This window comes from Cinclus cinclus, chromosome 24, assembly GCF_963662255.1.
Source record: "Cinclus cinclus chromosome 24, bCinCin1.1, whole genome shotgun sequence".
Taxonomy (NCBI): Eukaryota; Metazoa; Chordata; class Aves; order Passeriformes; family Cinclidae; genus Cinclus; species Cinclus cinclus.
In genome coordinates this window covers 1,324,967-1,337,146 of record NC_085069.1, presented here as the reverse complement: position 1 = coordinate 1,337,146, position 12,180 = coordinate 1,324,967, and the positions used below count along the sequence as shown (strand labels likewise).

At 60.4% G+C, this 12,180-nt stretch overlaps 1 protein-coding gene across 1 annotated transcript; it reads right to left on the bottom strand.

The window, feature by feature from the left end:
* Positions 1–6,223: 6,223 nt before the first annotated feature.
* FZD2 (frizzled class receptor 2) lies at positions 6,224–9,184 on the bottom strand. The gene has a single exon (XM_062507849.1). It carries the CDS (start codon positions 8,963–8,965, stop codon positions 7,292–7,294), a length of 1,674 nt encoding a protein of 557 aa, XP_062363833.1. The 5' UTR covers positions 8,966–9,184; the 3' UTR covers positions 6,224–7,291.
* Between the last annotated feature and the right edge of the window lie 2,996 nt (positions 9,185–12,180).

Sequence of the window (12,180 nt, the reverse complement as noted above, 5' to 3'; positions counted from 1 at the left end):
CCAGTTCTGGAGGGGGCTGGAGCGTAGGGACCACATCCGATGGGTCCTGCTGGGGAGGTCTCCGGGCATCCCCGCAGCCCCTTCAGCGCCCCAGACAGCCTCGGGAAGGGAGGAGAGCCCAGTAGGGCCGTGGCACCTGTGGGGGAGTCTGCCCCTATGTCCCCAAGGAGGATCTCGTCCCCATCCCACTGCCCAATCCACCCTCACAGGCCGCACATGGTAGGAAAGGCTTTTCCCGTTGTGTTCCCCAGTGTTCACACCTCTCTTCTCAGCCCCTTTTCATGCTCCAGGAGCACTGCCAGCAGCAGGGGCTGGACTGGGGGGAAACCTGGCCTTGCACCCTCAGCTGGTCAGGAAATGGCTCCCACAAATCACCACTGAGCTCCCCAAACCCACCCACAGCCAACCCCATCCTGCTGCTGTCCCCAGCAAGCAGGATGAGCATCCCTCAGACCAGGGATTTCTGCCCCTGGGAAAGCAAATTTAATCCCTGAAAGGGTCAGTTTTAAATGGGGAATAAAACCAGAACCCTTCTCCTGGGAAGTCATGTCACTGTGGGATCCCCCTGGAGGTGCCAGCCGTGGGGACAAGCACAGGGAGGTGGCACCAAAGCAGTGACTTATGTCCCCCTCAGCAGCCAAGTTTTGGTGCCCAGCAGATGATATTTAATGGGTCAGGGGTGTCTGTGTGGAACTGGGGGGCTGAGGGGCCGTTTAACCCTGTCCTCTGCCTCCCTACAGTGGGAAAAGCCAGGGGAGCAGGCACTGGGATCACTGGTGCTGAGACCTGACCCACCCACCCACCCTCATCTCATCACACTGATGGCAGCCAGATCCTGCTGCACTGGGATCAATCCAGCCCTGCGCTCCTCCAAAGACCACTTAAGAAAACTCCCAAAAATGGAGGGATGATGCATAAAAGCCCCAAAAGGAAGCTTCAGGTGGGTAATGGAGCAGGGAATATGATGAAGGAAAAGCCAGTGACCTGTGGGTAAATGTTGGGGTCCATGAGCAGGAGTCTGTGTGCCCCTGTACATCCTGACATTCTGGAGAGTCTGCCCACCCCAGCACTAAACCAGCCACTGGGTTTAATGAATCCACCCCAGAAAAGAACATGAACAGCATTTAAACCCCACATTCACCCCTGAAATCCAGTGGGCACAGGGTGAATGTGGTGGCAGAAGGTGGTGCAGGCAGAGACATCATCCATCCATCTGTCCATCCATCTGTCCATCCATCTGTCCATCCATCTATCCATCTATCCATCCATCTATCCATCCATCCATCCATCCCTCCCTCCCTTCCCAAAGGAAGCATGCAAATGCAAGCAGGACATTTGCCATGCTGGGGGGGGGGGGGGGGTGTGATTTCTTTCCGTTTATTAATAATAATGACACAACTAATAAAAATAATGAATAAAAATTGGGAGACTGGACCAAGGGAACAATTCGTCCAACCTAAACTAGCTGTTTTGGGGTAAAAGCAGTGGAAACAGGGAGTGAGTCAGGCAGTGAGTGTCATGGTCCTGGCAGTGCAGGGGTTAAACCCTGACTTGGGGGGGGGATGCTGGGTTTTGGGGTGTCCTCTGATGGGTGGCCCCAGGTGCCATGGAGGGGCACTCCCAATTTACTGTTTTGAGGGTGTCATCCTCTGCTTCCCCTGTCACCGGTATCCCCTTGTTCCATTTCCAGAGGGGCAGTCAGAGCTGTATAGGGGGAGCCGAGCTGGGCAGGGATGAGGGGTCACCCCGCAGTGGTGGCTCCTTCATCCATCCAGACAGAGCAGGGACAAGCAACGGCCTGTAGACCTCCCTGGCCCCAAGTGTGGCTGCGCTCTCCGAGAGCCTTCAGGGCACCAGCAGGGACCGGAGCGAACACAGGAACCAGAGCTCCCCACTGGGGAGCACTGGGACAGAGCTGGGGCCGGGCTGGGGACCCTCCAGTGTGGGGAGGAGTGACCCCCGCAGCCCCTGAGGGGTACCCACAGCCCGAGGGTGTGAATGCGTGTCCCTGTGTGGGGAGGGGGCATACGCGGAGTGTGTGGTCGGGGTGGGTGGCACCCCACGTGGGCACGGGGGTGCCTGGGGACCCTCCACACAGGTGGGGAGCCCCCTGCACACACGCTCTGCTCTCCATGCACATCCCTGTCTCCCTTGCACAACCCCCCTCTCCTCCCCTTCCCCCCTCCCGCTCCCGCCCCGTAATCGGCTCCAGCTGCACAAACATTCCCGCACCCGGAGCCGCCGCCGCCTCCGGAGCCGCCCCCGCGCCCGCCCGGACCCTCCCCCGAATCTCCTCTGGGCCCCCCGGCCGGACCCTTCCCCAGCCAGGGCAGCTGCGGAACTGCGTGGCCGAGGGGCAGCCCTGGGCAGAGCCCTGCAGGACAGGGTGGGGAGGGGTCCTGGGGGGGCTGGGGGAGACCAGGACCATCCTATTTGTGTCCATCCATCCCATCTGTGTCTACGTATCCTGTGCCTATGTATTCCATCCATGTCCATCCACTCCATGTCCATCCACCTCACATCCACCCATTCCACACTTGTGCATCCATTCATGTCCATCCATCCATCCATCCATCCATCCATCCATCCATCCACTCATTCCATGTCCACCCATCACATCTGTGTCCGTCCACCCTGTGTCCATCCATCCATGCCCATCCACCCCTTGTCCATTCACCCTACACTCTCTGGATGGGCCCTGGATGTTGGTGGGGTCCCAGGCTCACCCACCCCAGCTCCTCCAGGAGGTGCACCAGGATGGAGCCTGTGCCCACCCATCCCGTGTCCATCCACCCCTTATTTTCCAGGAGGGGTGCTGGGGTGTGTCCATCCATCCCAGGTTCTCCAGGAGTTATCCAGGATGGAAATGGGGTTCCATGTCCATCCAGCTGTGTCCATCCATCTCCTACCCTGCAGGAGGGATGCTGGGATAGACCCCTATGTACAGGGGAGGACACTGCGAATGACACAGCTCATCACATCCACTGATCCCAAGCTCTCCAGGACAACAATGGGATGTGGTGGCGGCCCCACATTTCCTACTCCCCCACCCTTCAGGTGTGTCCCTGTACAGAGCCAGGACCCCACACGGCTCTGGGGACAGTGACGGGGATGGATGCCACCCCACCGCACACACCTGGGCAGGACGGTGGGATGGAGACAGGATCCTGCACCGCCTTGGGAGACCCCCCGAGCTGCCGGGTCCCGTCCCGCAGGTCCCATCCCGGCCGCTCCCCGGCGGCTCCGTCTCCTTTAAGAGCGGCGTGGCCGGAGCCGAATTGAGCCGCCGGCCGCCTGTCCCCGCTGGCGTCCGGCCAGGGCTCGGCTGCGGCCGCGGCCAGATCCCGCTCCAGCGCCCGCCCGGAGGGGACAACGGGGCCGGGGGGGCCGGGGTCCCTGCTGGCTCTGTCCCCGTGGGGGTGAAGGTATACGGAGCCAGAAGGTGGGGACAGCCAGAGATGTCCCCACAGACTCTCAGGACCTGCCACACCAAGTGGTCATGGACACACATGAAGTGTAGCAAAGAGATGTCCCTTGTCACATCCTTGCGCCCTGTCCCCTCCCTCTGCCACCTCCGTGTCACTGCTGGAGACCAGGACAGAGGGACAGTGGCAGGGGAAGGGACAGGGCAGATGGATCCCGCTGCCCTGAGGGAATTGTGGTCCGGAGCTGAGAAAAGGACAGTCTGGGGACAGGGGAACCTGGGGCCCATGGAGACAGGGGACAGAGAAGCCCCAGGAGACAGGACAGCCTCCATGCAGGACAGGGGACAGGAGAGCCCATGGTGCAGTGGACAGGACAGCCAGTGGCAGAGGACAGGACTGACCACGGCCTGGGTCCCAGGAGCACTGGGACAAGCAGTGCTGGGGACGTCCCATAACCAATCCTTCTCATAGTTCCTTCTGCCTTCTCTCTCTTCCCTGCAGTGCTTTCACTGCCAGAGCTGACCCTGTGCCTGGTCAGTCCAGCACTGTCACCCCACAGCTGCCCTGACCCCTGTCCCCATTCCCAGGAGCAGGAGCCCTGGGAGCACTGGTGGCACTGGTGTGATGAGTTGCGGGTGCTCTGGGGCCAGGCCGGGTTTGGGCGTTAATTGAGACTCCCGCGACAGTGGCAGCTGTGAAAACAGAGTGGGGCTCATTAGGGGACATCAAAGGACCCCCCCCCGCACGGCCACGGGACACAGCACAACCCGCTGGCGTTTGCTCTTTCTTCACTTGGCTTAAAAGGGGAAGGATGGGATGGGAGCCACCGGCCTGGGGACAGCTGTGTTCAGCGAGGAGGTCGCCGTTCCCTGTCCCTGGGGTTAGTGGCACCTGGGGGGCACCCATTCTTTGGGTGACATCCCCAAGGTTACTTGGACATGGGGTGACCCATCCCTTGGGTTAGCTGGATTTGGGGTGATCTCTCCCCAGAGACTGATCATCTGTTCCTGGGTTGACCCGTCCTTAGGGTCACCCATTCCCAAGGTGACCAGTACCCAGGGTTAGTCATCCCTTGGGTGACCCATTCCCAGAGAGATCCATCTTTGGGGTGACCTGTCCCTAGTGTTTTGCAGGGTGCCCCATCCCTGTATGACAGACCAGGGGATAGAGGGGACATGTGCTGACTGCTTCTTGCAGACACCCTCCAGCTCCTGCTCGAGCTGCAAACAGCCCTGAGAACCGAAAACTTTCAAACCCACCCCCCCAGAAATTGCTTGGGCAGGGCCACATGGCACAGACCTGGCCCAGTTCCTCCTATTTCCAATCCATCACAGGAGCCTGTGGGGCCAGGGAGGGGGATCAGGGACCCCCAGTGGGTCCCAGCAGTGCCCATGGGGTGCTCAGAAGCCCCAGATCCCTCAGCACCCCTGGAGCATGGGAGCAGCCCTGGCGATCCCAGATCCCAGCTCTGTTTTCCAAAGCCAGGACATGAAGCCTTTTAAAAAAAATCTCCTCTCTGAGCTCCTGCATTCCTGGGTGGAGAGTTTACATTCCCCCCGTCCCCCGTGATCTGTGCTTCGCCTCCGGAAAACAAAGCAACCTTGGTGGGGAGCTGCTTTTTGGGGAGCAGGACCCTCCAGCTGGAGCCATGACCTCGAGGGCAGCACCCCAAAGCCAAAGCACCCAGAGCCAGGGCTGGATTATTCCCGTGGGCTATTTTTTCCCCAAAAATAACCCAAATAATTAAATTGCCTGGGACCTCCATGGCAAGGGAGACCCCCTGAAGTGGCACCCTTGGGTCGAGCGTGGAGGGGTGCAGGGGGGGTCACTTGGTGCCTTGGCCAAGGCTCATCCTGCCCATTCCACCACCAGAGCAGACAGCAGGAATCACCCCGCCTGAATTCCCATTCCCAGAAGCTCCCGAGGCAGGGGGTGGGGTAACAGCGGGCACTGGGGTGTCCCGGGGGGTGCCATGGGTGTCAAGGGGGCCCTCGGGGGATCCCGACCAGCCCAGCCCGACCCCCAAACTGCTTCTCCGAACCACAGAGGAGGGGGAAAAGAAACCCTGGATAAGTTTCTCCCCCTCTTCTCTCCCCCTTCCAAGTCATCGCTGGAAAATTTAACCGGATCCAAAGAGTTTTTCCTTTCCAAAATGTGCTGGAGAGGCGCTGCCTTAACCCCTTCGGCTCCTGCCTCACTCTCATCACGGAATTGGGATTTTTAAGGGGGTTTGGGGATTTTCCCGGGCTTTGCTGGGGGAGGGGGAATGGCGCAATGCCCTGGCAATCCCTCTTTGTGCTCCGGGGATCCCCAAATCCCCTGGAATGAGGGAGACACGAAGCTCTGAGGCTCCCCAGGGCCAGTTTTGGGGAACCCCTGGGGCCAGAGCTTCACGGCCAGGTCTCCCTCTCCATTTTGGGAAGAGTATTTTTTTCATTCCAATTAAATCCAGCTGATTAAATCCATCCTTCCACCCCCCCCTCCCTGCCCTGAGCTTGTTCCCCTCCAGTTGAAAGTCCCCGACATCCCTCCTCCAGCATCCCCCAAATCCCAGCAGATTGAACCAGAGTCAGGACCCGCTTCTCTCCGGAGCCTTGGGATCGGGGGCCCACCCCAGCCAAACCCCTAATCCCAGAGAAAATGTGAGCTATTTCCTCCCGGGGTGGGGGGGGGAGGGCACACAGGAGGCCCCCCCCCCCCCCCCCAACTGAAAATTCCTCAATTTTTGTGTTAAAAAAAAATCTTTTTTTTCCCTTTCAGAGCGCTTCGTTACAGCTGGAGGGAGGCACTGGCTCATCCCCACTGGGCAGTGGAAGTGGGGGGCCCAGCAGAATCCATGGGGACCTCCACAATTCAATTATTGGGGTTATTTCTGGGGAAATAAATAGCCCACGGGAACAATCTCGCTTCTTTTTTTTTTTTTTTTTTGACTCATTTGTATTTGTGAAGGATTGTTCAAAAAGGGATTTGGGAGGAAAAGTCATCGGCCAAGTGGGGGGATTCAGGGAGAGCCCCCCGGGTGGGGGCAGCCCCAGCCCAGGGTCTCATGGGAGCAAAGGGGTGGAGAAGAAAAAATCCACTTTCTTGGGCAGCTTCGAAAGGAGAGCAAGAAAAATGGGCTTGCTATTGGGGTTTTTTGCCATTTCCCCCCCTTTTTCCAGGGGCCAGCGGAGCTGTGGCTGGAGGGAGCAGGAAGTAGGGAGCAGGGGCTGAGGGTCCCCTTCCACACTTACCAGTGGTTTTTCCCTTTTGCTCCTTTTTTCTCCTTTCTCCCACCTCTTTCTTTTTTTCCCCCCGATCCTGTCTCCTCATTTTCATCTCCTTTTTCTCTTTCCCCTCCTTTTTTATCCTTTTCTCGATTCTCTCCTTCTCCTATTTTTTCTTTTTTTCTCCTTTCTTCCCTTTTCTCCTTTTTCTGCCCTTTTCTGTTTTCCTCCCCCTTGTCCCACTTTCTTCCCCTTTCCTCCTTTTTCTTTAATTTTCCCCTTTTTTCCTTGCTTTTCTTTTTTCACCCTTTGCTGCTCTTTTTCCCTTCCTTTCCTTTTTTCTTTCCTTCCCCCCTTTTTTCCTACCTTTTCCACTGTTTTCTCCCTTTTCCTCCTTTTTCCTCCCCTCTTCGCCCTTCTTTTTTCTCCCATTTCTCCTTCCCTTTTCCTTCTCTTTTCTCCCTTTTTTCACATTTTAAAATAGAAATTTATAATTAAATTTACAAATGCTATTTACAGGTTTAATTACAAAAAAAAAATCAAAGAGAAAGAAAGGCATCCCTTAGACATTAATAAATCTAAAAAATAAAAAATATATAATAACTCCTCCCCCAACCCCCCAAAAAATATTTCAGGCCAAAGGGTGGTGGGGCCAGGGGGTCACACTGTGGTCTCGCCCTGCTTGCTGTTGGTGAGTCGAGTGTAGAACTTTCTCCAGGAGTGCAGGGTTTTGCCCGACCATATCCAGAACCCGGAGGTGATGCCCACTATCAGAGTCATGAGATACTTGATCATGTAGACGGTGAAGTCGGGGGTCATGCGGGGGGTGAAATGGAGAGGGCAGGGGATGGCCAAGCTCTTGCAGTTCTGGCTGATCCAGCTGCGCTCCCAGTGCTCACGGAATGCCTGCTCATAGAAGTAACAGGCGATGACAATGGTGGCCGGGACAGTGTAGAGGACACTGAAGACCCCAATGCGAACCATGAGCCGCTCCAGCTTCTCTGTCTTGGTGCCGCCATGCTTCATGATGGTGCGGATGCGGAAGAGGGAGACGAAGCCGGCCAGGAGGAAGGAGGTGCCGATGAAGAGGTAGACGAAGAGCGGGGCCAGCACGAAGCCCCGCAGAGGGTCGATGTTGTTGAGGCCCACAAAGCATACACCGCTCAGCAGGTCTCCATCGATCTGCCCCATGGCCAGGATGGTGATGGTCTTGACAGCTGGCACTGCCCAGGCGGCCAAGTGGAAGTACTGGGAGTTGGCCTCGATGGCCTCATGGCCCCACTTCATGCCAGCGGCCAGGAACCAGGTTAGGGAGAGGATGACCCACCAGATGGAGCTGGCCATGCTGAAGAAGTAGAGCATCATGAACAGAATGGTGCAACCTTCCTTCTTAGTGCCCTGCACCACGGTGCGGTATCCATCCTCCTGAAAGCGCTCGTTGCAGACCACCCTCTCCTCGAGCATGAATCCAGCAATGTAGGCTACTGACACCATGGTGTAGCACCCTGACAGGAAGATGATGGGTCGCTCAGGGTAGCGGAAACGCTGCATGTCCACCAGGTAGGTGGTGACAGTGAAGAACGTGGAGGCACAGCAGAGGACAGACCAGATGAGGATCCAGATGCGGGCAAAGCGGATCTCATCCTCGTTGAAGAACATGTGCCCATCGGGACGGGTAGGCTCACAGGGTGCCGCGCAGTCCTTCTCCCCCAGAAACTTGTAGTTGAGGTAGCTGGGCACCTTCAGTGCCCGTGGGCAGTGGAAGGGGTGGTCAAGGGTGGCATAGCGTGGGGCGCCGGGGGTGCCCTGGCCGGCCAGTGGTGTGGCACTGGTCAGCAGTGTTGGGGAGCCGCCATCCTCCGAGTGGTTCTGCCCCACACAGATCTGCTCGGCGCCATGCCGGGGGAAGTTCTCACATCGCAACCGCTCTGGCCACTGGAACCCAAATTTGTTCATGAGGGCCTCACAGCCCTGGCGCGCCCGCTCGCAGATGGAGCGGCACGGCGGGATGGCCTGCTCCAGCACCGTGCACACCGGCGCATACATGGAGCACAGGAAGAACTTCAGCTCCAGCGAGCACTGCACCTTTACCAGTGGGTAGAACTGGTGGACCTCCAGCCCTGCGTCCTCCTGGTTGGTGTGACCCAGCAGGTTGGGCATGATGGTCTGGTTGTAGGCGATGTCGGTGCAGAGCGGGATGGAGATGGGCTGGCAGAAACCGTGGTCGGGGATGGAGATGCCCTTCTCGCCGTGAAGCTGGGCCCGGCTCGGTGCTGGCATGCTCAGCCCTGCCAGCAGCCAGGCCAGGGCGGGCAGCACGCCGGGGGGGCCCATGGTGCCCCGAGCCGTGCACCCCGATTTACCGTGCCCGGTGCCCAGCCGGACAGCCAGTCCTCCTGTCCGGGTGTGCCGTGCCCGGTGCTGCCTGGACGACTCCCGGTCACTGGATACACTCTGGTCCCGCCTGGATGACTCCCGGTGGCCCGATCTGCCGTGCCCGGTGCTGCCTCGACGGCTCCCAGGAATTAACTCTGCAGTGCCCGGTGCTGGCTGGACGATCCCCGGTGACTGGACACTCTCAGGTCCCGCCTAGATGGCTCCCGATGCCCGGATCCCCCGTTCCCGGCCCTGCCCCGACAGCTCCCGCTGCCCGCTGTCTGCCCACCCTGTGCCCGGCAGGACGGCTCCCGATGTCCCGATCTACCGTGCGCGGCGGGACGGCTCCCGATGTCCCGATCTACCGTGCGCGGCGGGACGGCTCCCGCTGCCCAAACTTGGCGCTCCTGCTACTGCCGGTGCCCGATCCCGGAGCCGCGGGCGGGTGGCGGTGCCGGAAGGGTGGCAGGAGGAGGGTCCCGGGGGGTGGCGGGGGGATGCCGAGGGGGTGCCGGGGTCCCGGGGCGCGGGGAGCGGAGCAGCCGCACCGGACGCTCCCGCCGCCTTTGTGCGGGGCAGCGCCGCGTCCCCGCCGGGCGGGACCAGCGCCCCGCGCCCCGCCCCCCCCGCGCCCGCCCCGCCCGCTCCGCCAATCACATTCAAATGGCGCGGTCGCCACGCCCACACCGCTCCGAGTCACGCCCGCCTGGCCACGCCCCCGTCCCGAGGGTCACTGCCCCCCCCCCCCCCCTCCTCCCCCCCAAACTTTTTCCGAGTCGTGCTAACTCCCCCCGCGGGCGAGGTCGGGTCGGGGCCGCGGAGAAACCGCCCTACCGTGTCCCCAAACCGCATTGTGGCCTCTGTCCTTCGTGTCCCTTGTGCCCCCCGTGTCTCCTGCTCTGTGCACCCTGCTGTCCTGTGTCCCCCTATGTCCCCTACTTCTCCCCGTGCCTCCCGATAACCCCCGTGTTCGCTGTACCTCGGACCTGTGCTTTTCCCGTCCCTGCCCCTCCCGTGTACCCTGTGTCCCCTGATTGCTCTGCACTCCACCTCCCTTGTCCCCTGCCCCGCTGTGGCTGTGTTCCCTGGCCCTGCTGTGGCCCCTGCACTCCCTCCAAGTCCCCTGTCCCCTCTGTGTCTCCTGTGCCCCCTTCGTGTCCTCTGCACTGCTCATGTCCTGTAACCCCTCCACCATGGCCCTCTACCTGTGGGGCTGCTCCCCCCAGCCTAAGACCCACATCCCCCCTGACGTGCTGCAAGGGGTCCCCCACTGTTCCCAAGTCCCACTTTAGGGTGCAGTGGAGCAGGATTAGCTCCCATGCCCCACTGGAGACTTCCAGAAGAGGGTGCATTGGCCCCAACATTCCTTGTCCCCAGGTGTCAGTCAGGCAGTGCTACCACCCCATGGATTGCCCATGGCCACCATGGGCACCCCCAAAGACCACTGCACAGACAGGGGTATCCCCAGATCAGTGGGGGTGGTGGGAAACATCCTGCACCCTGCCTCCCTCCCCAACCTACACCTCCCACTGCAACGGGCGTTGTGGTGCAGGGAACCTCTGTCGCCAAATACAGGGCAGTGGGAGAGGCCTGGGGGACTGGGACACGCTGCAGGGAACTGGGACATGCTGGCAGAGACTGGGACACACTGGGGAGAGACACTGGGACAAAGCAGGGGGATTCAAGGACGTGCTGGGGGCATCCAAGACACATTGAGAGCGTTGGGACACAGGGAGGTCAAGAACAGGGGTGTGATGGGACCCATTGGGGGGACTGAGATACACTGGAAGAGACTGGCACCCACTGGAGACCCTCATCAAGGAAGAAAACTCTAGGCGATCACCCCAAATTTCGGCACCAGGATGGGGGGGGCCCCCCTTCCCAAGGGGGGGCTGTGGTGGGAAGCTCCCTTTCCCCGTCCGCTCCGTTTTAGGGGGCTCGGGGCTTCTGGCAGTGGCCTCCCCTCCCTCCGCGTCCTCCCTCCCTTTCTCTCCCTTTCCTGTAACTTAAGCTTTTGTTGTGAGCAGGAGACCCGGGCTGCCGTGAAAAGAGGGGGCCCCACCGCCTTTCACAGCGTAATTGAAACCATTGCGGCTCCTGGCCGAGGGGGAAGGGCAGGGGGTGCTCCAAAATCAAAGCCTGGGGTAGAAGGACGGGGCACACGATGCTGCCGGCCCCCCCGCCCCGCCAGCCTCCCCAGCCCAGACATGCCGGGGTCCCGGCGGGGCTGGCAGGGGCTCTCCCAGCTCCGGGGGATGGCGGAGGCTCCGGGGCTGCTGTGGGGTGAGGCGCTGATGGGAGCCAGGGCCGGCTGTTCCCGATGGGGCACCCAGGGGTGCTGCCTTTGGGTCCTGCCGTGTGCCCAGGCAAGGCCGGGGCCGCTGGGTGCTCGGTGGTCCCGGGCGGGAGGCGGTGGAGAGAGGCTGGCACGGCGCCAGTGGCGGGGGCTGAGCCCGGAGCCCGGCCCATTCCCGCTCCCATTCCTGCTCCCCGGCTGCAGTGGAAATGCTGGGTTGGCTGCTCCTGTCACAGCTCCTCTCGGCCCTGTGGTGGTAGGGTCTGGCTGGGTGATCCCAGCCGTGTCCCCCAGGCCCACAGGGACACGGACGGAGGAGTGCAGGAGTGTCTGCACAGCCACGTGGATCTTGGCTTCCTAAACACTTCAGAATTTGGCTTCTTTCCGGAGATGGGGGGTTTCACATCCAGAAGGGGTTGCAGAGGCTGTTCCTGTGCTCCCTTGTCCTCCTGGGTGCTTGCGGCTCAGGACCAGGGTCCCCAGAACTTCCAGGGACACACTGGAACGTGGTTCCACCCAGAGTGGGTGCTAAGCCCTCCTCAGGAGGGCAGAACTCAGAGCAGATCCACCAGTCAGCCCTGAGAGGAACCCCTGAGTGGACTGGGGGTTTCAGGGGACACCTCAGGGAAGCAGCCAGTGGGGTCCTGCCTGCTCAGGAGTGTCCTCTCACAGGGACATTCAGGGTGGCCAGGGAATCCTGGTGATGCCACTTCTTGTCACCAGGCTTCCAGCCCCATCCCCAGGCCCTGTCAGGGGCATGAGGGGTGGTAGAGTGTGCTGCCCCCTCTGCAAAACTTCCCAGGAGGGTCTGGGGATGGTGTCCTGGGTGGAGGGGACACTGTGAAGACAAGGACAAACCCTTGCACTCAGTGGGAGA

What these genes read in the sequence shown, in the direction of transcription:
- FZD2 (XM_062507849.1), bottom strand. Translation starts at nt 8,965, where the DNA reads ATGGGCCCCCCCGGCGTGCTGCCCGCCCTGGCCTGGCTGCTGGCAGGG.